The sequence below is a fragment of the Humulus lupulus genome, chromosome 4 (assembly GCF_963169125.1).
Source record: "Humulus lupulus chromosome 4, drHumLupu1.1, whole genome shotgun sequence".
Taxonomy (NCBI): Eukaryota; Viridiplantae; Streptophyta; class Magnoliopsida; order Rosales; family Cannabaceae; genus Humulus; species Humulus lupulus.
The window spans coordinates 9,658,349-9,682,663 of NC_084796.1; the positions used below are offsets into that span (position 1 = coordinate 9,658,349).

Consider the following 24,315-nt stretch of genomic DNA (forward strand, 5'->3'; position numbering starts at 1 on the left):
AGCATTTAGGCCTCTTAGGAAAGGAAAATGTTTTCACGTCAATGCGTGTCGTTGCATAATTGAGCACCATATATGAAACTCTGAGTGACCTGACCAGAAAGGCCAAGTAGATTTGAATGAAACTCTGAGTGACCTGACCAGAAAGGCCAAGTAGATTTGAATGAAACTCTGAGTGACCTGACCAGAAAGGCCAAGGAATCATGTCATCAGGTTTTATCTTCACTTTCTTTGTGGCCTGCTGCACTTTTAATCTTCCTTCTTTAACTCTTGCTCAAATTGATTTGAATAAAACTCAGCCCACTACAGATCCCTCTGAAGGTCTTCTCTCTCCCTGTCCCTCTCTATAGTTTCAGTTTTGTTTGTTTGTTTCTTTTTGTTTTATCAAAATTTATATATTAATTATATGATGGCACATACGTTTCTACTTTGACAAAATTTGGTTTTTTATTTCTTAAAATCATATATTAATCACACTAATAATTTTTTACAAGTTTTCAACATTAATCGGATAGTTTTAAATTTTTAATCACTCTTACCAGATATATAATTTGGTACCATAAATTATATTTTCCATATATTTTTTTATTAACTATTTAATTATTTATATAATTATCATCAATATGCTCTAATCTCGACCATTAATTTTTTTTTCATCCAATGGTGCAATCTTTATGTAAAAAGTGTTTTTTTACCAGTCATGTAAATAATTTACTGTTTCATACTATGATATTGGCCTACCCCATGATGACATGTGATTTGTTGGGTTATAGTCATATAGAATTTTGTTTACCGATTTTTAACAAGAACAATATCTTCCATCATTAACATTGAGGGGGAATTGATATATATATATATATATATTTATATATTTTTTAAAAACTTGATTGTTTCTTTGATGAATTGGTTTACATACAGTGAGAGCTTTGAATTCAGATTTTGATCAATGGAAGATAAAGGCTGACACCCGACATTGGAATAAAAGTGGGGAACCATGCAGTGGTGCGGCCATAGACGACGGCTAAGTTTGACGATTTCCCATTGAATCTCTTCATCAAATGCAACTGCTCTTTCAAGAATGACTCCCTCTGCCACATCACCCACCTGTGAGTTCTAGTAATAATTTGTTAGACAAGATCATGTCCAACAAAACAGTTGGCATTGGGAGTTGAATTAGGAGTCAATTGCGTTTAGTAATAGGGGTGTGCACGGTGTGGTTTGGGCGGTTTGAACACTTTTTAATATACCGCGCCACAAGTACGGTGTAGTAGCTAGAACACACCGTGTGGTGTGATTTCGTTGCACCAAACCGACCAAATCAAGCCATTTTTTGCAATGTGGTTTGGGTGGTTTTCCATGGTGTAAGTGTGTTAAAAAATGTGTGAGATAGAGATGGTGATAGGGAGGAGGCGCAAATGAGATGAGAGAGGAATGCGTTGTTGTCGTGTATGATGTGTTAGAGAATAAGGTTATACCATAATTTAAGTAGGCTCATAGTTTCAGATCGAGTTACTAAAAAATGGTATATATGTAAAGTTTAATTTTTTTAATATATTTGTAAGTATACTGTGCAGTGTGGTGCAAACCAAAATTTCACACTGCCAAACCGCGCACCGCACTGTACCATGCGGTTTAGTTAAGATACAAACCATACCGAACCATTCCACTTTTGACACCGCAATTTGCGGTGTAGTGTGGTGCGGTTCGGTCAGTCGCCGCAGTTTGCCGGTTTAGATGCTCATTACTAAATTAGTAATGAAAATGACACCTCGTGTAAGGTATCTCAGTAAGTGTTCTGTTTTCCACATTTATTAGTTGAGCATATTTTTTTTTTTAAAAAAGTAAAAGAATTGTGATATCAATAAAGTCTAAATGTATCATTATTTCATTTTTATCATTCTGGTAGTTAAAATATGTTTTCATTTTTATCATTCTGGTAGTTAAAATATGTTTACAGGAAAGTTTATTCAATGGATGTTGCTGGTCCAATTCCAGAAGAGCTATGGAGTCTGACCTTCCTGTCCAATCTGTATGACTTTATTAGACCTTCCATACTTATCATCATCATCATCTCTTATTGTCACTTTGCTGTAATAACCTAGTGCATGTATACTTGGTTTATTCCATCATCTGTTGTAGGAATTTGGCCCAGAATTTTTTGAATGGTTCTCTTTCTCCATCAATTGGAGACCTTACCAGTATGCAATACTTGTAAGCCTACCTAAAACTTGAGGTTGGAACTAACAAGATTTAGAATGATATGTTAAAAATGCTTTCTACTTATTGAGATAAGTTCGTATGTAGGTCCCTTTCATCAAACATCTTCTCTGGTTCACTGCCGCCAGAACTAGGGAATTTAAAAAAATTACAACAACTGTAAGTTTGGTAACATTACGTCTCGTTTCGCTTCTTTCTTTCGTTTTTTGTCTAAGATTTTAAGAAGTTCTTCTTGGCTGGATTATCTATTCATCTATTGATTGCAGTTGTACATTGGTCATATTCTGACTTCTTTGTATTTACTTGTTTATTTGACAGTTACATTGACAGTGCTGGATTTAGTGGAGAGATACCTTCAACATTTGCAAATCTCCAAAGCATGCAAACATTGTAAACTGTTTCTTCTACCTCATGATCAAATAGAGATGCTATTATATAAGAAGAAGAAAAAAAAAAATTAATTCTTATTTAATGAAATCTTCAAATTTCTGCAGGTGGGCATCAGACAATGAATTCACAGGAAAGATACCCGGCTTCATAGGAAATTGGTCAAATATTAATACCTTGTAAGACAAGTTGAGCAGATTTGCGTGGGTGCAGTTGCTTCTTCATTTTTTTTTTTGGCCAAGGGACCCTTTTTATTTTATATAAATATATATAACATTGTAAGTTGCAACATCTATATCTATATATTAAAAATGGGTAGATAACCACTTGGTACCCTGTGTTTTTGTAAAGTATCATTTTGGTACTTTTTATTTTCAATAATGCTCATATGATACTTTATATTTTAAAATCGTACATATTTGGTACCCTAAACTCAAATTTAATTAATAAAATTTTACCAATTTAATCAAACTGCTGCCAATTATGTAAGTTCCAAATTTAAATTTAATTATTTAATTACATATAACTGATGACAGTTTGATCATATTGATTTTATCTTTCAAATCTGAGTCTAGGGTATCAAATATGTATAATTTTAAAATACAGGGTACCATATAAGTATTTTTACAAACAGAGGGTACCAAAATAATATTTTGCAAAAACATAAGGTACCAAATGAGCAAATTTCCTATTAAAAGTAGTTATTGTTATGTATGCAGGAGATTTCAAGGAAACTCTTTTGAAGGACCTATACCATCAACTTTTGCGAATCTTACTTCTCTAATAGAGTTGTGAGTACCATGCTCAATAGTTACTAACATGTTCATTTACAAGTTATTAAAACTAACAATATTGAGTGTGAAATATATGTAGGCTATTAAGTGAAATATCTAATGCAAGTTCTTCTCTTTCCTTTATCAAGGATATGAAGTCTTTGAATATCTTGTAAGTATCATGTTTTATACATTAATTTTTCTTTGTATTTTTTCTCCCTTTCAAAATATAATCTAATTCTTTAATTCAACTTGCAGAGTACTGAGGAATAACAATATCACTGACTCAATTCCATGGAATATTATTGAGTACGATAAGTTGACACTTCTGTAAGTTACTTTAGGGACTCAAATATACCACCCTGAACTATCCTCCTAACTTTTTTTATTAATTAGTCATAGTATTTTCTACATTTTATTGTTGTTTCATGAAGTTGCACTTTTTATATTTGCAGTGATTTGAGCTTCAACAATATAAATGGACGACAGATTCCAGAATCTCTTTTCACCATGAATTCACTCTCAAAACTGTAATATATCATTTTTTTTTATTTTATGTTTTGCATCACTACCTCCCAACAGGAGTTATTGATAAGTTAGAGAATAATTTCTGTTCCTTTTAATCAGATTTCTTGGAAATAATAGCTTGAGTGGTACCCTGCCTCAACAAAAAAGCACCAGTCTTCTTGTTATGTAAGTATATCCTCTATAAATGTGATTTTTTTGCTGGCTTTGCTTGAACAAAAGTTGTGGTAGATGTTTATTACACAATGGACAGCCTAATAGATATGTTTTTATGTTATGCTTCATAGAGATTTGTCATACAACAATTTAGTGGGTAACCTTCCTTCTTGGGTCAATCAACCAAATTTACAACTGTAAGCCTTCCTTTTCTTTTACTTTTCACTCCCCTTGTAATATGCTTGTCCTTATTAAAATTAAGATTTACAGTTGTAAGTGCACTCCCAATAGAAGAGGTAAAATGTCTAATTCTTTATAATATAGAGAAAAAATTATTAAATAGTTCTAATAGGGGTGATGTAAAATTATATTTTTTTACCTAAATGAATAATATTTCTTTATATGTAGTGAAACATTATTCATCAAGCTATAAATATTTTATTATTTTTTATAAAATTTTGTGTATATATATATGAGTGTGATACTATTATATTTAATTATTTTATTTCTTAAAATGAATAAAATATTTTTTTAAAATATAATATTTAAATGATGTAGAGAAAAAATAGAAAAGTTGATATATGGTATAATGTAAAAGTTTGAGATAAATTATTAAAAATATATGTTTTGGTAATGTATTTTGTAATACATTTTCTCTATAATATTTAGCTAAAACTCACAAAACACTTTCCATCAGCTCATTTATACATATATTTATAATTGCTATGCACAAACTCCAATTAATCCATATCTACATTTACATAACATTTACATATCCTTTATATAATATTTTAATATTATTATTTTTCTTTATAAGCTTTCTCTCTCCCATTTAGTATATATATATTTATTATTTCTTTTTTCTTTTTCAATTATTTTATTTTACTTTAATTAATAAAATATGTTTGAAGATATAATATTTAAATGATGTAGAGAAGTATATAGAGAATCTGATGTATGTTATAATGTAAAACTTAGAGGTAAAATAGAAAAATGTGTATTTTTTGGAAGTATTTTAAAAAATAGAGTAGAGCATCCATTAGGAGTGCTCGCCTTCCTTTTATTTTATTTTTCCCAGTTTATTTATTCTGTTCTCTTCCCTTGTAATGTGTTTGTCCTTTTTATTAAAATTAATTGAAAATTTGATTCTTGTTCCATTGATGTGCTTTCTTTATTCACATGATGAGAAGAATCTAACAATCTCTCTTTCTTGTGGTTGAGTAATATGCAGGAATTTAGTAGGAAGAAACAACTTCAATATAAAAGGTGCAAAGCAGAGGTAATTCTTTGCAGAGTGTGATTCTAATGACTGGACCTTAGAATTATGAATACTTAGAGCATTCTCAACCAGAATACTTAGAGCATTCTCAACCAGTGGGTGTTCTACTCTCTCCTTTAAATACAACATCAAAACACACATTTTTTTTTATTTTACCTCTAAGTTTTACATTATACCATACATTAGCTTCTCTATATATTTCTCTATATCATTTAAATAATATATCATTAAATATATTTTATTACTTAAAATAAAATAAAATAATTAAAAAGGAAAAAAAAATATACTAAATAAAGAGAGAAAGCTTATAAAAAATAATAATAATATTAAAATATTATATAAATGATATGTAAATATTATGTAAATGTAGATATGGATTAATTAGAATTTGTGCATAACTATTATAAATATATGTATAAATGAGCTGATGGAAATAATTTTTATGAGTTTAGCTAAATATTATAGAGAAAGTGTATTACAAAATATATCACCAAAATATACATTTTTATAATTTACATCAAACTTTTACATTATACCATATATCTACTTCTATATTTTTTCTTTACATCATTTATATATTATATTTTTTAAAATATTTTATTCATTTTAAAAAATAAAATGATTAAATGTAATAGGATCACACTCACATATATATACAAAAGTTTATAAAAAAATAATAAAATATTTATAGCTACATGAATAGTATTTCACTATATATAAAGAAATACTATTCATTTAGGTAAAAAAAATATAACTTTACATCACCCATTGAAAGACTACTTAATCATTTTTTTTCTATATTATAAAAAATAAGATTTATACTTTTTTGGACCTTGTGTTTGTCTTATTACCTAAAGAGTATTTGAGAAAAATCAGCAAGTGTTACTGTTTAACTCCAGGTTGAAGTTATTTCCTGGAAAGCTTAAGTCCCGTTGGTCTGGACCATTTACTGTGATGGAAGTGTATCCATTTGGAGCTGTCCTAGTGAAAGATGAACAATCGGGAAGAGAATTCACAGTTAACGGACAGCGACTGAAACACTATTGGGGAGGCGAGGTCAACCGAGAAAAGACCTCGATCTCCTTAAAGGATGCTTGACAATTGTAATTTGGGGTGCCTACAAAAAGAAGAGAGAAAAAAAAAAAGTCAGAGAAAAAAAATGAGGAACAACAGATTCAATGGCACCCCATATAAAAAAAATATAAAGAGAGGAAAAAATATATATATATATATATAATAGATAGCAATAACTGTTTTGTGTAATTCTGAAAGGTGTATTTTTGGTGCAGGTTAAATTCTGGAAGGAAGTCAGGATCTGGGAAAATTTGGAATCTGGGAAAGACATTAAGTTTGGGGTGTAGGAGTATTGCCCAGTTGCTATAGCAATCCGTTAGCAATTGCTGGGCAGCAAGGTTCTGTGTAATTCTGAAAGGTGTATTTTTGGTGCAGGTTAAATTCTGGAAGGAAGTCAGGATCTGGGAAAATTTGGAATCTGGGAAAGACATTAAGTTTGGGGTGTAGGAGTATTGCCCAGTTGCTATAGCAATCCGTTAGCAATTGCTGGGCAACAAGGTTCTGTGTAATTCTGAAAGGTGTATTTTTGGTGCAGGTTAAATTCTGGAAGGAAGTCAGGATCTGGGAAAATTTGGAATCTGGGAAAGACATTAAGTTTGGGGTGTAGGAGTATTGCCCAGTTGCTATAGCAATCCGTTAGCAATTGCTGGGCAGCAATTTGACAAAGCTGGGTTCAAAAACGAGAAGTATCGGGCTTGAAGCTGGGGTAATTGGTTCTGTGAGAATTAATGGGCACGTGGTCAAAAAGAAAGAAACATTTTCAGTGAGCCAATGATTGGGAGATAAGTATTCAATCATTGGGCTTATTTAAAGAATTAGTGGGACCACTTACCTAAGCCCTTTCTTTTCTTGAAATTTTGGGAATGGCCCGTGGAAGTCAATGAATTAAAGAATTAAAACAAAAAGAGATCCATTTGCAAAATTTGTTTTTGGGGATTAATTATTCAAGTCAAAAAGGGCCCATGCATTTTAAATTCGGCCAGACCAGAGAAATGGGTATTGGGCTGACTTAGAAAAGTCAACTGGGCCCCTTGACCACTTTGACCCCAAAACACTCAGTGGCCCACTACATCTCAACCTTACCCTACTGCATCTTCTCCCCTTGGCACCAAGCACAGCAGCCGCCCCCCTCCACACCCAGCTCCGTCGCATTAACCCGAGCCAACCACGAGAACCCCGACCGCATCCCTCGACCCACCTGCCACATACACCGTCCGAACCACCACATTCCACGACCACCGGCACCGAGCCAGCTGCTGCGAAAACACCACGTGCATTCACAACCGCAAGATCCCAGTCATACGCCGCCTCTGCCCAGTGACGTAAACCCGAGCCACTTGCCGCACTCAAACGATCTCCACCACTCAGTCAGCCCTTTCCCTTGTTTACTCGTCCCTACATACGAACCATTCTCTGACTAACCACCATACACAGCCATTCATTTCCACCATTACCCAGAAATCAACCATCAACCCAGCAATATTCACGCCCTCTACCCGAACCAATTGCGTACCCATTACCCAGCCCCCAACCGAAGCTATTCTCCTTCACCATCCACAAATGCCGAGAGTAAAATCAGTTGCTCGCAAAGAGAAAGGCAAAAGGCGGCAGTTTAATGAAGTGGCCAAGTTCTATTGCCCAGTTGCAGAGGCAAAATACAACAATCAAGTCGTTCATCGCGAGTTGTACATGGAACGGGGACTCGTGGCAGATTCAGAGGGCATCAAAGAGTTACCTGAATGGTTGCAGGCAACAATCACTGAGAGGGGGTGGGATAAAATTGTTATGACACCGAAACCAGCTCTCACTGAAGTTGTTCGCGAGTTCTACGCGAATTTTTTATCTCAGGAATGGCCCACCGTAGTCACAGTGCGTGAAGTGCAAGTCCAATTTACTGCCGAGGCGATTAATAATCTGTTTGGGCTCGAGACAGGGAAATGTGTGTTTTCCAAGAACCGAGGAGAGATTCGGGGGGATGAGTTGGTTGAAGTGATGGAAAATGTCGCTCCAGGTGATGTCTGGGATGTCGATGAACAAGACAACTTGCGGCTTAGACGGACGAATTTAGAGCACGAGCTGAAGTGTCTCTATTCATTTGTGCAGACCACTTTATGCCCAACTTCGCACGATTCCACTGTCAGCAAAGCCCGAGCTTTCATGTTATATTGCATTCGGAAGGGGTTGCAAGTGGATGTTGGCACAGTCCTAGCGCGGGAAATTTTTGAGTGCGCACAGCAGGGCAAAGGGAAGCTGTTTTTACCAGCCACCATTACTGCCTTATGTCGAGATGCTGGTGTATCGGTATGGCCCGAAGAGGGGCTGTTGCATCCTAGAGCAGCAGTGAGTTTTGGCCCGGCCCGAGCGTCGAGGACTCATCGTGCCTCTGCCTTCTCCTCAGTGTATGACCCTGCTGCCCCTGTCGACCATGCCCTCATGGAGCGGTTTACTCAGTACGAGATGATGCAGCACCAAATGCATCATCGGCAGGGCGAACTATGTGACAGAATGCAAGCATTTTGGCAGTACGAGCAGCAAAGAGACGGCATCGTGGAACGTACATTCAAAAAGCTAACTCCCAGGATGGTTCCACAGTTCCCACAGTTCCCACAGCAACTCCTCGACCCATGGACGGACTACTCAGCCCCTGCGCCCAATCCGGAGGCTCCCGATGAGGACTCCGAGTGAAGGGGGTTTCCTAATCCTCATATATATATTTTAATTCTGTTTGCTGTTTTTCTGTGTTAGTGTTAGTTGTCATATAGGTGTTCGTTTATGTTTCTGTTCTGGATGTTATTGTTTGTTGTTTTTGTGTTTTTGTCTGTGATGAGAGTTTTAAAAGCTTATTCTTTTGGCCTAGTGTACTGCTCGATGATGATATTTTTTCCATTCGATCCATGCTTGTTTCTGCCTGGCTTTATATGCGGCCCATTCATGTTTAATTGCTGGATATTATGGATGTCTCTGTTAGTCTCTCCTCAATAGGGTATACTTTTGATTTTCCCACCTTACTTTGATCTTTTCTGTCAATGATTGCTGAGCTTATGCTATTAGCATCTAGATTTGGTTAGTGCATTTCCTTGAGGCGAAATCCTAGCTCCACTTATCCTTTAGAAATGATTTAGGCCATCTTTGGACGATTGAGCCTTCTTAGCCTTCCTTGTATGATATGTGTTCCTTAGTCACCCACGTTTGAGCCTATTAACCTGATTTTTTTTTTTTTCATTTAACCCGAACATGCATCACCTTTTCCCCGTTAATACACTTTCCATTTATCTACCCACTTAATTGCTCTCACTTGTCAATTATTATTTTTAAGATTAAGTTTGGGGTGAGTGTGGTGAGTGTAGCTTGTGGAGAGCTAATTCTTATTCATTATTTTAGCCACATTGGGGACAATGTTGGGTTGTAAGTTTGGGGTGGGGAATTATCTCACAAAGCATACATTAATTATATGCAAATTTTCTTGCTATATATATCATCATGTATTAATATCTCTCTCTTATGTTTAATATGTGTTTAGTGTTCAAAAAAAAAAAAAAACAGCATTTTTTAAGAAGAGAGATAGGAATAAAATTAGCAAGAGAAACAAATTTTATTTACATATCTTTGTGAGCCAAAAATCATAGGGAAGAGATTCAAGAGTGAAAAGAAAAACAAAAACAAAAATCATGAGAAAGAGGCTTAATTTTTGACAAGTGAGGTGGTTATGTTTACGCTAGTAAACACATCCTTTACCATACCCTAGCCTAAGCCTTACATTATAAGCTTAATAAAGTCCTTTTGATCTAAGGGATAAGTGAGACTACATTAGTGGAGAGGAATGCACTAATTCAACTTATGGAGCTATAATGAAAAATCAAAGGGTAGTTGTAGAAAATTCAAAGTTAGGTGGGATGCACTTGTGTACACTATTGATTAGGCGACTTGGAGGAGATATTAATGATATCCAGTGAATAAAAGTTGAAAAGGGCAGCATATACAGTTAGGGCAGAAACATTTCATTATTCCACTCAAATCCATTTTTTCTGAGAGCAACAATGTCACTAGGCAAAAATTTGAACCTTTTAAATCTCTCATCTGTTATTTGTGTGTTGTGTTTTGTTTATTGTTTTTACTGTGTGTTGTCATTACTCGAGAACGAGCAATATGCTAAGTTTGGGGTGTTGATAACTCTAAGATTTAGAGTTATTTTTATGTCTTTAAACTTAATTTTCAAACCAAATCAAAGAGTAATGAATTGTAATTAGTTGAAATGGTGTCGAATTAGTGTAAATTTATGTTAGGAGTAGTTGTGTTTGTGTTTTCATATTTTTAGTGATTTATGTAGTTTATGTTTTGTTATTCAGGTTAGGAAACAGGAGCTGAAGGAACTGTGAATCAAAGGGAAATGTTGCTGAAAAGGGGAGGATGCTAACTCAATAATGTTGTAGCAATCAGTCTTAGCAATTAAACAGAAGCTAGAGAAAAAGGACTTCGTGAAAAAAAAGAAATACTCCAGCTGGATTAAATGAAGAGAAAAGAGGCGGCCAGGTGGCAAGTGTACTGAGTACTGAGACAGCTGAGTATGTGGGACAAAGTACATGTAGGCAAATGATCTGGATTGTCCAATTAGGGTAAAGGAAAGTACCCTAGAATTAAAGGAGGGGCCGTATTTTTTGGAGGACGATTTTTTTTTTTTAGAAATTAAGAGAAGTTTTGACTAAGTACAGAGAAGGTTTCAGGGAGAAGATTTTAGAAGAGTACGACCAAAAGAGAAAGAAGAAGGCTGATGCCATAAGGAGGATTTGAGCTCACAACTCATTCTTCCTACACCATTTTTCATTCTCTTTGTATTAATTTCATCTAATATTCTGCAAACTCCATGGATTACTTCTGTATTATTTTCATGTTTAAGTTTGCAACTATGAACTAATTTCCCAAGGGTTTGGGTGATTATGAACCCTCAAGTATGAACTCAATATATAAATGCAATGGCTAAGTGATTATGTCTTTGTTCAATTGAATGTGCTTTACTGTTATTGAATGTTAATTATTGGCCATTTTTAGCATTTACTAAGCTAGATCTAACTTGGAAAAGGGAAGTCTAGCTGATTTCATTCAATTGATGCAAGAGATTCATCTAGTTTTAGGTGATTTTGAGTAGTAGAATAGGAATGTTTTGCTACCTTGCATAACTTAAGAATTGATGCTTAAATGAATGTTTATAATCTGATTTCATGCAGGAATGTATAGAAGGGGAGTATAGACATTAGATTGCACGTTTTGGGAAAAACTTGCTGGGTTTTACGAAATTTGTTAACACTGTCATAATTGCTAACCCATTGCTGAACCATTGCTGTAACAACTGGAACGAACCAAGGGGAATTAATCACCCGAATCCATTTTTCTTATATCTGAAAACCACCCAGTATTTTGTCATTTTAATCTCTGATTTTTGTTTTAATTCCTTTGTTTATCTACAATTATTTTCAGAGTTAATTACCCACTCTTTCCTTTGTTTTGGTCACTATTTGATAAGTTGTTTTTGGTTGATTTTACATTAATTTAGTTAAAAAGTCCCTGTGGATACGAACTTTGACACTTTGTCACTGTATTACTTGTTGCCGATTGTGTATACTTGCGCATATTTTAAACGTTAGAAAATTCACAACAAGTTTTTGGCGCCGTTGCCGGGGACTTTAAAATTAAATTATGTTTTATCAACTATTTGACAATTTATTTTCATTGTTTTTAACCTTGTTGGTTCGGGTTGCGCAATCTCAGGTACCTACAGTGTATGAACCAACAAGAGGACAGTGAACTTGCTCCTATTGACCCCGAAATTGAACGTACTTTCAGAAAAAGGAGAAAGGCACAAAAGGCTAACAGCCGCTGCAACATGGCTGAAAATGTTGGAGAAGAAGAAGAGGGTGCGCAAAACATGACTAATCCTATTGTCTTGGCGGATGATAGAGCCAGGGCAATAAGAGAATATGCTGCCCCTATGTTCAATAAGCTCAATCCGGGCATTGTGAGGCCCGAAATTCAAGCACCTCAGTTTGAGCTAAAACCTGTCATGTTCCAAATGCTCCAAACAGTTGGTCAATTTAGTGGGTTGCTAACGGAAGATCCTCATCTCCATCTTCGCTCATTTTTGGAGGTGAGTGACTCTTTCAAGCTGCAAGGAGTAAGTGAAGAGGCGCTAAGATTGAAGTTGTTCCCGTTCTCTTTAAGGGATCGAGCTAGATCATGGCTCAACACCCTTCCTCCCGATTCGGTGACAAATTGGAACGACTTGGCTGAAAAATTCTTAAGAAAGTACTTCCCTCCCACTAGAAATGCAAGGTTTCGAAGTGAGATTATGTCTTTTCAACAAATGGAAGATGAGTCTACTAGTGATGCTTGGGAAAGATTCAAGGAGCTATTGAGGAAGTGTCCTCACCATGGTATCCCACATTGCATACAAATGGAGACATTTTACAATGGTCTCAATGCAGCCTCTCGAATGGTATTGGATGCTTCAGCCAATGGAGCCATTCTTTCCAAGACTTATAACGAAGCATTTGAGATTTTGGAAAGGATTGCAAGTAATAACTATCAATGGTCAAACACTAGAGCTCCTACAAGTAGAAAGGTGGCGGGAGTTCTTGAAGTAGATGCATTAACGGCTCTAACAGCTCAAATGGCCTCAATGACCAACATCTTGAAGAATATGAGTTTGGGAGGAAGTATTCAGCCAGCTGCTGCCATTCAAAGTGCAGAAGTATCATGTGTGTATTGTGGGGACGGGCATACTTTTGAGAATTGCCCTTCAAATCCAGCCTCGGTTTGCTATGTGGGTAATCAGAATTTCAACCGTAACAACAACCCATATTCTAGCACTTACAATCCAGCGTGGAAGAATCATCCTAATCTGTCATGGGGGGGTCAAGGAGCAAGTTCAAGCACAGCACCAGCACAAGGAAGACAAGCATATCCACCAGGTTTTTCACAGCAGCCAAGACCTTCACAACATGTTCAAAACTCCCAGCCGAACTCTTTGGAGAATCTAATGAGGGAGTATATGGCTAAGAATGATGCAGTAATACAGAGCCAAGCAGCTTCTCTTCGTAATCTTGAGATGCAGCTCGACCAGCTAGCCAATGAAATGAAAACTAGGCCACAAGGATCTTTGCCTAGTGATACAGAAAACCCAAGGAGAGATGGGAAAGAACACTGTAAAGCTATTCAGCTGCGGAATGGTAAAAATCTGGGAAATTCTGAGGAAATACAGGGTAGTGGAGAGCCCACTTCAATCCAAAGCGAAGGAGAAACAAGTAACAAAACTGCCCAGGAAATTGCTGAAACTAGCCCAGTTGCTACAGCAAAGGGTCAGCAAACTGCTCCAGTAAATTCTGGTCCTAAACCGCCCCTTCCATTTCCGCAGCGATTTCGCAAACAACAACAGGATGGTCAGTTCAGAAAGTTTTTGGATGTACTGAAACAGCTGCATATTAATATCCCCTTGGTCGAAGTATTGGAGCAAATGCCAAATTATGTCAAGTTCTTAAAGGATATTTTGACGAAGAAAAGGCGTTTGGGGGAGTTTGAAACTGTAGCACTTACAGAAGGATGCAGCGCAATGTTGAAAAGTAAAATACCCCCTAAATTAAAAGATCCTGGCAGTTTTACAATTCCGTGCTCAATTGGGGGTAGAGATGTGGGAAGAGCATTATGCGACTTAGGCGCTAGTATCAACCTTATGCCTATGTCAATTTTCAAGAAGCTGGGTATTGGTGAGGCACGACCCACTACTGTTACTTTACAACTTGCGGACAGATCTATGGCTCATCCCGAGGGCAAAATCGAAGATGTTCTAGTCCAAGTGGATAAGTTTATCTTTCCGGCGGACTTCATCATTCTAGACTATGAAGCGGATAGAGAAGTGCCTATAATATTGGGTCGGCCCTTTCTTGCTACAGGGCGTACTCTCATTGATGTACAGAACGGAGAACTTACTATGTGGGTGAATGACCAACAAGTCACTTTTAGTGTATACAAAGCCATGAAGTTTCCGGATGAAGTGGAAGAATGTTCTAGAGTTGATGTGATTGACACTTTGGTGGCTGAGAGGTTCAGCAAAAGTGTGGAAAAAGCTGCAATGGGTGCCCAGATTTTTGTAGATGAGGAGGAGTATAGCAATGAGGAAGAGCAGATTATTACATGGGTGGATTCTTATCAACCAGTAAAGAAATTCAATAAAGTTTTTGAAGCTCTAAATCTGCCAGAAAAACACTTCCAGCCACCCAAGCCATCTGTTGAAGAACCACCACAGCTGGAGTTAAAGCCACTGCCAAGTCATTTAAAGTATGTGTACTTAGGCGACAATGATACTTTGCCTGTAATAATTTCAAGCTGTCTGGAGTTTGTTGCTGAGGAGTCATTGCTGAAATTGCTGAAGCAGCATAAAAGGGCGATTGGATGGACAATGGCTGATATTCAAGGGATTAGTCCAGCGCTATGTATGCACAAGATCTTGCTGGAATCTGATTGTACGCACTCTGTGGAGCAGCAAAGGAGGTTGAATCCAGTAATGAAGGATGTGGTTAGAAAAGAAGTCATTAAGTGGCTTGATTATGGGATAATCTATCCGATTTCCGATAGCACTTGGGTTAGTCCTGTCCAATGTGTTCCGAAGAAGGGGGGTGTTACAGTAGTTACAAATGACAGCAACGAACTTATTCCTACTCGCACAGTTACTGGGTGGCGGGTTTGCATGGATTATAGAAAACTAAACAAAGCCACTAGAAAGGACCATTTCCCTTTGCCCTTCATCGACCAAATGTTGGACCGCTTGGCGGGTAAGGAGTTCTTTTGTTTCCTTGACGGGTATTCTGGGTATAATCAGATTTCTATCGCGCCTGAAGACCAAGAGAAGACTACTTTCACCTGCCCATACGGCACATTCGCTTTTAGGAGGATGCCCTTTGGGTTGTGCAATGCACCAGCCACATTTCAGCGGTGCATGATGGCGATTTTTTCAGATATGGCTGAGAGTATTTTGGAGATATTCATGGATGATTTCTCTGTCTATGGGGATTCATTTGAAGGTTGCTTGGAGAATTTAGAAAAAGTCTTAAAGAGGTGTGAGGAAACCCATTTAGTGTTGAATTGGGAAAAATGCCATTTTATGGTGCAAGAGGGCATTGTATTGGGGCATAAAGTGTCAAAAAAGGGGATTGAAGTTGATAGAGAGAAACTGGAAGTTATAGAGAAACTACCAGCCCCTACTACAGTTAAAGGCATTCGAAGTTTCCTTGGTCATGCTGGTTTTTACAGGCGCTTTATTAAGGATTTTTCGAAGGTGTCAAAACCGTTATGCAGCTTGCTGGAGCAGAATAAACCTTTTGAGTTTACTGATGAATGTCAAGAGGCATTTTTGAGATTGAAGTCAGCCCTTGTTACAGCACCAGTGATCACAGCACCCGACTGGTCATTACCTTTTGAACTTATGTGTGACGCCAGTGACTTCGCGATTGGAGCTGTTCTTGGGCAGCGGAAGAACAAAATTTTTCATTCTATTTACTATGCAAGCAAAACATTGGTGGATGCCCAGATTAATTACACTACAACTGAAAAAGAGCTGCTGGCCGTGATTTTTGCCTTTGAAAAATTTCGATCCTATCTTGTGGGGACTAAGGTCATTGTGTACACGGACCACTCTGCGATCAAGTATTTGATAGCCAAAAAGGATTCTAAACCGAGGCTTATACGTTGGGTTTTGTTGCTGCAAGAGTTCGATTTGGAAATCCGAGACAGAAAAGGGACAGAAAATCAAGTGGCGGACCACTTATCAAGGCTAGAAACTAACACTCACAGCAGCAATTTAGAGGCAGAATTACAAATTCAAGACTCATTTCCTGATGAACAGCTGCTGGTTGTGGAGCAAGAACAGGTACCATGGTATGCGGATGTTGTAAACTTTTTAGTTGGGGGTGTACATCCACCTGATTTCACCAAACAGCAGCTTAAAAAGTTCTTACATGACATCAGATTTTATTTCTGGGATGAGCCGTACCTGTACAAACAGTGCCCAGATCATATAATGAGAAGATGTGTACCAGAAACAGAAGTTTCCAGCATCTTGGAACACTGTCATTCAGCTCCATATGGTGGTCATTTTGGTGGACAACGCACTGCTGCCAAAGTGTTTCAATCAGGTTACTATTGGCCTTCTATCTTTAAGGATGCCCACGATTTTGTTCAACGCTGTGACCGATGCCAGCGAGTGGGTAACATCTCAGCCAGGAATGAAATGCCTCTCAATTGTATTTTGGAGGTGGAATTGTTTGACGTGTGGGGCATCGACTTCATGGGGCCTTTCCCCCAATCTTTTGGAAACCTCTACATTTTAGTGGCTGTGGACTACGTATCGAAATGGGTGGAGGCAGTAGCTAGTCCAACGAATGATGCCAAAGTGGTAATGAAATTTCTGCATAAAAATGTTTTTACACGATTTGGGACGCCAAGAGCACTAATCAGTGATGAGGGGACGCACTTTGTCAACAAAGTCTTGGCTGCCTTATTAGCTAAGTACAGTGTAAAGCATAAAATAGCCACGGCATATCACCCGCAGACCAACGGGCAGGCGGAGATTTCGAACAGAGAAATTAAAGGAATTCTTGAAAAAGTGGTGCATCCCAGCAGGAAGGATTGGTCCCAACGATTAGATGATGCACTCTGGGCTTACCGTACAGCTTTTAAAACTCCTTTAGGCATGTCACCTTATCGCCTAGTTTATGGAAAGGCCTGTCATCTTCCTGTAGAATTAGAGCATAAGGCATTTTGGGCGTTGAAGAAGTTAAATTTGGATCTTGTAGTGGCTGGAGAAGCAAGAAAGCTGCAACTGAATGAATTGGATGAGATGCGGCTGTTTGCTTATGAAAATGCAAAGCTGTACAAAGAAAAGACGAAGAAATGGCATGACAGCAGGATAAAGGAAAGAGTGGGTAATTAACTCTGAAAATAATTGTAGATAAACAAAGGAATTAAAACAAAAATCAGAGATTAAAATGACAAAATACTGGGTGGTTTTCAGATATAAGAAAAATGGATTCGGGTGATTAATTCCCCTCTGTTCGTTCCAGTTGTTACAGCAATGGTTCAGCAATGGGTTAGCAATTATGACAGTGTTAACAAATTTCGTAAAACCCAGCAAGTTTTTCCCAAAACGTGCAATCTAATGTCTATACTCCCCTTTTATACATTCCTGCATGAAATCAGATTATAAACATTCATTTAAGCATCAATTCTTAAGTTATGCAAGGTAGCAAAACATTCCTATTCTACTACTCAAAATCACCTAAAACTAGATGAATCTCTTGCACCAATTGAATGAAATCAGCTAGACTTCCCTTTTCCAAGTTAGATCTAGCTTAGTAAATGCTAAAAATGGCCAATAATTAACATTCAATAACAGTAAAGCACATTCAATTGAACAAAGACATAATCACTTAGCCATTGCATTTATATATTGAGTTCATACTTGAGGGTTCATAATCACCCAAACCCTTGGGAAATTAGTTCATAGTTGCAAACTTAAACATGAAAATAATACAGAAGTAATCCATGGAGTTTGCAGAATATTAGATGAAATTAATACAAAGAGAAAGAAAAATGGTGTAGGAAGAATGAGTTGTGAGCTCAAATCCTCCTTATGGCATCAGCCTTCTTCTTTCTCTTTTGGTCGTACTCTTCTAAAATCTTCTCCCTGAAACCTTCTCTGTACTTAGCCAAAACTTCTCTGAATTTCTAAAAAAAAAAAATCGTCCTCCAAAAAATACGGCCCCTCCTTTAATTCTAGGGTACTTTCCTTTACCCTAATTGGACAATCCAGATCATTTGCCTACATGTACTTTGTCCCACATACTCAGCTGACTCAGTACTCAGTACACTTGCCACCTGGCCGCCTCTTTTCTCTTCATTTAATCCAGCTGGAGTATTTCTTTTTTTTCACGAAGTCCTTTTTCTCTAGCTTCTGTTTAATTGCTAAGACTGATTGCTACAGCATTATTGAGTTAGCATCCTTCCCTTTTCAGCAACATTTCCCTTTGATTCACAGTTCCTTCAGCTCTTGTTTCCTAACCTGAATAACAAAACATAAACTACATAAATCACTAAAAATATGAAAACACAAACACAACTACTCCTAACATAAATTTACACTAATTCGACACCATTTCAACTAATTACAATTCATTACTCTTTGATTTGGTTTGAAAATTAAGTTTAAAGACATAAAAATAACTCTAAATCTTAGAGTTATCAACTCTATATTTTAACAAATTACTTTTTGGACCATATGTTTTATAAAATAGTTAAAATAGAACCCTAAACTCAATTTTGATGAAGAAAAAATTAAATATAACAACACAATTTTTAAGCAGAATGATTTTATTTTGTTCTGAAGTGTTAGTTTGGTAAATTATTTGTGATTTTAGTTGAGAAAACATTGACCAAAATCGGGTTTAGGGTTCTATTTTAATTATTTTACAAAATATAAAGTCTAAAAAGTAATTTATCAAAATACAAGGTACAAACATTTAACGGAAAAAACACATGACAAAAAGGTATAAACTCAAAAAAAAAAAAAAATAACACATTTTAAGTTGACAGAGCTCTTATAGCCAATCTCTAAGTAATTGCCTTAACATGATAGTTTCTCTCGTTTTTGGCTCTCAGCAGTCTTGTGTTTTGAGGGTTATAAAGCCCATATTAGAAGCTATTTTTTTTTTTCATTTCATTATGCTCTTTTAAGAATATTTAAGTACCTCTCTCTCCTTCTCTCTCTCTCTCTCTGTAATTAATGGTCTGAGTAGCGAAATGGCCTAGTTGTTGTTGATTGACAATAAACTCTGTTACTTTTGGAAATGTAACTAGCTAGGTGGTACATAACGTTTTGTTTATTTCAGGGTTCTTCAACCAGGATTGGATTGTCTTCAGCAGAACTTTCCTTGCGGTCGAGGCAAACCCATCTGTGAGTATATGATTAAAATTTCATATTATCTTATTATAACCTTGAGAGGAGAATACATGAAGGAAAAGGAAATCTTAACTACTCTTTCCGTCACCATTCTTGAAATGTTTAATGATTACTAGTTTATGGTACAGATTATAGCTTTGCAATTAACTGCGGTAGTCCTGAAACGACGATTTATGATGACATTTTATACGAAAGAGACGATGAAACTCTTGGTCCAGCTACTTATTATGTTAGCAGCGGTAACAGGTGGGCAGTTAGCAACGTTGGAATCTTTACTGAGAACAATATTCAGAGGTATACTTCAGAATTAGCACTTTTCCAGACAGCAAGGGTTTCTACTTCATCACTAAGATATTATGGTCTTGGACTAGAGAAGGGTAACTACACTGTAAAACTTCTATTTGGAGAAGAAACAGCTGTCCTAAACTCTATTTCCTGGAAAAATCTTGGGAGGCACGTATTTGATATTTATATCCAAGTGAGTATTATGTAGTTGAATTGTTGTCAAGAGGTTGTTTTCTGAACACTGTCTAAGCTAAAAGTTTGTCCATTGGTTCTTTTTGTCATGGTACTTGATCATTTAGCTTCTCCCCAATCATCTTTGTAAATTCTTACATGTGATTCCAATTAATTGTCAAAAATCTGAATATTCTAATAATTAGTAATAGTTTCTACTTCTTTTTTGTGGTGTTTTATGTTGGCAAATTAATTTCTACAAACCTACTTCCTGTTTGGTTCAATACCTGTTGTTAGAGAAATAAGAACATTGATTCAAGTCTACTGTTCTTTTATATTTATGCTTCCCTTGGCTACATCCATGCTTTCAGTTTTTTTGGCCTTCCAAACCCCTGCGGACTCAGAGATCCTGGATGCAGATCTTACTCTCTGTATGTCAGGTCCTTGGTCCTTTTTCCTTAGCTGTTCCTGGAGTTATGTGATAGACCTCTTATTAGATCACATATGCTATGCCTTATAAGAAGGGACAGTGGTGATTTAGATTTAGTAGTGTGGAGGAGAGGAATCTTTTGGAAAGTTTATCTTAATCCGGTTGGAATGGACAAATGGTGTCCAGGTGAGAGAAGTTTAACCTTAGACAAGGAAGGTGAGAGAGGTAGGATCCGTGGTGAATTAATTATTGGGAAAATCTTGGGAGTGGAGCTGTTTCTATTGGGAGAGTTTGTGTTTTATTTCCATCCATTCACTGAATAAATGAGGTATTTCAAGTATCTTACTTATCTTTTATATTCTTTCATCTGGAGTCCTATAATTATGGCTCAACCATGAATTTCTTAGTTGTCTTGTTAATTTGCTGGAAGGGATAGAAGATAGGGGGGTTTGGTTGGGAGATAGCTTTCGTTTATTCATTTGCCAGTCAGCTTTTGAAAGTCTGAAGGCTCAGGATTTTCCACTTGTTGTTCTTTGATCTTATAAAGAAAAGTCCAGCTCCATCTGAAGTAAAGATGTTGTTGTGGTTTTTGTTTCGGGATCATGTGTGTGTCCACTAGGTGCTACAGAAATGAAGGCCTTATCAATATGTATCTCCTGGTTGGTGTGTACTAAGGAAGGATTTATTTCTGCACTGGGATTTCTCTTTCCAGATATGGATCAGGCTGTTTCAGGAGTTTAATGTGTGCTGGGTAGTTCAACAACCCTGTTCGGATATATTTGGCTCTCTTATTTTAGGGTATAAGAAGAAACAAAAGTTGTGGAACGTGGCAGCCATGGCTATTTGCTGGGCTATATGGTTAAAGAGGAATAGAATTTTTTTTTAATGATACTGAAAACAAGTTAAATAACTTGTGGGATCGAAGTAGAAATCGGGTAGTAGTTATTTGGTTATTAGATGTTAAGAGTCTAAAGATATATTGTTTTCTAATCTAGTCAGGGATTGGATCATTGGAGTATCTTAATATACAAGTGTTTATTTCTTTTTCAAAAGAAAAAAGTATATATATACTTGTTGTATAGCCTCTCAAGCTCTTGGAGGTGATCCTTGTAATCTCATAATCATCAATACAAAGTTATTTTATCCTTAGGCCTGTGTCTGCTGCAGGGGGAGCTTGTTTTGAAGGATTTTGATATGCGAAAGGAAGCTAGAGGAGTTGATTCTCGATTTATCCGAAAGAACTATACGGTCCTAGTATCAGAGAACTACCTTGAAATCCATCTTTTTTGGGCTGGAAAAGGAACTTGCTGCATACCTAAGCAAGATTCTTCTGGACCCTCTATTTCAGCCATCAGTGTTACCCCAGGTAATATGTTGTAAAGTATTTTGGATCTGATCCTTAAAGTTTGGTTTCTTGCCATAAAATTTCAATTCATTGAATTGATTATTGAGCTTCCATCATGCAGATTTCGAACCCGTGGTCACCATGAAGAACAAGAGGACTGATCTGAGTGTAGGGGCTTCTGTTGGTATTGGGGTTTCAATATTTTTGTGTGTGTTGGGAACTCTTTATTATCTTCAAAGAAAAAAGAAGTCTCATAGCAACAACGACGAAGGTATTTCTTAATGCCATCTAGTAGTCCTAATTAATTAATTAATTATAAAGTTCCTACTTTTTTAAGTAAATATTATTACTTTAGAAGGCTAATTTAGTCTCTCTCTTTTTAAGGATTATTTTAGTTTTTTCATGACTTTAATACAAATAGTATGCTTTTTTCTAAAATGTATATGATGTGTAGTACCTTATGTTTCGTTTGCATGCAGAGCTTTTAGGGATCGATGTTAAACCATTCACTTTCAGTTATGCTGAGCTAAAGATGGCTACTAATGACTTCAGTTCTGCTAACAAGTTGGGAGAGGGAGGATTTGGATTTGTCTACAAGGTAAGTCATTTTTTTCTAATCAAAGTTCAATTACCCAACTCAGGAATTGTCATGTAATGTTCCATATTGCATTCAGTAGTTGAAACAAATTTTTAAGTAGACTTTCTAACCCCTCTCTCTCTCTCTCTCAACATCTGTTCATAATCATTTTGTACTGTTCTTCAGGGAACACTTGAAGATGGAAGAGTAGTAGCCATAAAGCAATTGTCAGTGACATCCCATCATGGAAAAAGCAAGTTTATAGCCGAGATTGCTACAATATCTGTTGTGCAACATCGTCACCTAGTAAAATTGTATGGTTGCTGCCTTCAAGGAGATAAACGACTTCTTGTTTACGAATATTTGGAAAACAAAAGTCTTGATCGAGCACTATTTGGTATGAATTGTCATTAACAGTGTTGTATATACAAACGCAAACATGTAAATGACCATATTTGATGTCAATAGTAAAAACTGATATATTTATGGCTGACACATGAGGCAGACCACAGTTTGAAGCTGGATTGGGCAACACGTTTCAATATTTGCTTAGGAGTAGCAAGAGGTCTAAGTTATCTTCATGAGGAATCACACATTAGAATTGTCCACAGAGATATAAAAGCCAGCAACATTCTGCTAGACTCTAATCTCAACCCCAAAATATCAGATTTTGGTTTGGCAAAGTTTTATGATGATAAAAAGACTCACATAAGCACCTGCGTTGCTGGGACATTGTAAGATCAATCTCAAAGACCTTTTACTTTGCATTTTGCCTTTCTATTACATTTGTTAATATTTGTGAAGTAATTGAAACAATGCAGTGGTTATCTTGCTCCTGAGTACGCTATGAGTGGGCACTTAACAGAGAAGGCTGATGTGTTTGCCTTTGGTGTTGTGGCGCTTGAGATTGTTTGTGTCCGTCCCCGCTCTGATCTGACCTTGGAACAAGAAAAAGTTTATCTTCTTGAATGGGTAACGAAAGTTATATATTTTATGCTCCTTAAAGATTTTTGTGTTCTTGTCATTCTATTACTAAGTGGTAGATTAAGTAAACAAATATAGGACTCTAGTAACACTTGCATAGATTCATAAAATTTATCCTTGATTGAATATTATATTATATTATTTCCCATAGGCTTGGAACTTGCATGAACGAAAACGTGAAGTTGAATTGGTGGATTTAACACTGTCATCGGAGTTTAAGGAGGAAGAAGTAGTGAGAGTGGTAGAAATAGCTCTTTTATGCACCCAAACATCACCGTATGCTCGGCCACCAATGTCTCGAGTGGTGGCAATGCTTTTGGGTGATGTTGAAGTAAACCAAAAAATGTCAAGACCTGGCTACTTCTCTGACTGGAGATTCAGTGATGTTAGCAGCATAGTGAGTGATATTACTGCTACTAACCATTATTACTCGTCTTCGAGTTTAAACACCATGGAGGTCAAATCATCACCCACTAATACGACTCGACCTATACTTTCACAATCACAAGTACTTTAGATCAACTTACATCATTCCTCTGTTTTTATTCAAATATTATAAAATTAGAGAGGTAACATCTATTCTTGAGACTGAATATCAAGTTAAGTTTAGATATGATTTTTGTGCGCATGTAATTACTAAATTTTATTGTATTTTATATTGAAATTAAATGGTTATCTCTTAACTTGGTTCCCACTCTGTTTAAATTGAAAGAATCCATCATGCTAGTATATTATTAATCTATCTGAATAATAATATTATTGTTGGTGTGGTATAATTTGACATTATTCCCAACTAATGACAGTTTTAGTACGTTAGTGTTACTATTTCAATTAATGAAAGTAATGTCTTGGTAACGTAAAATTAATTAGTGAGCTTGTTAAGACTAGTATGAATGGGGCAACTCACAGCTTGAGTTTAAAGACAAAATTGATGCAATTAGAGGTAAAATCAATGCAATTTGATGATTCCATCAAATTTGATTTTTGAAAAATTGTATCTATTTCGAATTAAAAAATCAAGTTTAGATGGAATCGATTTACATATAAAAATTAAGTTTTGATGGAATCATCGAATTGCTCAATTGCATTTAATTATTTTTGCCTTCCAAATCAAG

General features: G+C 36.3%; 2 protein-coding genes and 1 non-coding gene across 4 annotated transcripts; 2 read left to right on the forward strand and 1 right to left on the reverse strand.

The window, feature by feature from the left end:
• On the forward strand, nt 1–11,406 carry LOC133829936 (probable LRR receptor-like serine/threonine-protein kinase At1g56140). 2 transcript variants are annotated; one of them, XM_062259778.1, is made up of 15 exons: nt 1–318; nt 916–1,103; nt 1,955–2,026; nt 2,137–2,208; nt 2,302–2,373; nt 2,533–2,604; nt 2,709–2,780; nt 3,321–3,392; nt 3,475–3,546; nt 3,633–3,704; nt 3,830–3,904; nt 4,002–4,067; nt 4,187–4,252; nt 5,287–5,334; nt 6,234–11,406. In XM_062259778.1, exons 3-15 carry the CDS (start codon nt 1,968–1,970, stop codon nt 6,430–6,432), a joined length of 1,017 nt encoding a protein of 338 aa, XP_062115762.1. In that variant the 5' UTR covers nt 1–318; nt 916–1,103; nt 1,955–1,967; the 3' UTR covers nt 6,433–11,406. The 2 variants fall into 2 exon arrangements, with proteins under 2 accessions (XP_062115762.1, XP_062115763.1); XM_062259779.1 differs by lacking the exon at nt 1–318 and having other exon boundaries at nt 369–1,103.
• Nucleotides 11,407–12,730: 1,324 nt separating this feature from the next.
• Nucleotides 12,731–12,837, reverse strand: LOC133833657 (small nucleolar RNA R71). The gene has a single exon (XR_009893025.1). It is a non-coding gene; the product is annotated as a small nucleolar RNA R71 (small nucleolar RNA).
• Nucleotides 12,838–17,535: 4,698 nt separating this feature from the next.
• LOC133831873 (probable LRR receptor-like serine/threonine-protein kinase At1g56130) lies at nt 17,536–23,883 on the forward strand. Its single transcript, XM_062262279.1, has 9 exons — nt 17,536–17,539; nt 19,537–19,886; nt 21,462–21,660; nt 21,761–21,910; nt 22,119–22,237; nt 22,403–22,613; nt 22,722–22,950; nt 23,038–23,188; nt 23,352–23,883. Exons 1-9 carry the CDS (start codon nt 17,536–17,538, stop codon nt 23,715–23,717), a joined length of 1,779 nt encoding a protein of 592 aa, XP_062118263.1. The 3' UTR covers nt 23,718–23,883.
• The last annotated feature ends 432 nt before the right edge of the window (nt 23,884–24,315 follow it).

Coding starts and splice junctions, on each gene's coding strand:
- LOC133829936 (XM_062259778.1), top strand. CDS start 1,968: ATGGATGTTGCTGGTCCAATTCCAGAAGAGCTATGGAGTCTGACCTTC. Junction 2,209..2,301: donor CTTACCAGTATGCAATACTT/GTAAGCCTACCT, acceptor GTTCGTATGTAG/GTCCCTTTCATCAAACATCT. Junction 2,781..3,320: donor TGGTCAAATATTAATACCTT/GTAAGACAAGTT, acceptor TTATGTATGCAG/GAGATTTCAAGGAAACTCTT.
- LOC133831873 (XM_062262279.1), top strand. Junction 21,911..22,118: donor TCATAGCAACAACGACGAAG/GTATTTCTTAAT, acceptor GTTTGCATGCAG/AGCTTTTAGGGATCGATGTT. Junction 23,189..23,351: donor AAGTTTATCTTCTTGAATGG/GTAACGAAAGTT, acceptor TATTTCCCATAG/GCTTGGAACTTGCATGAACG.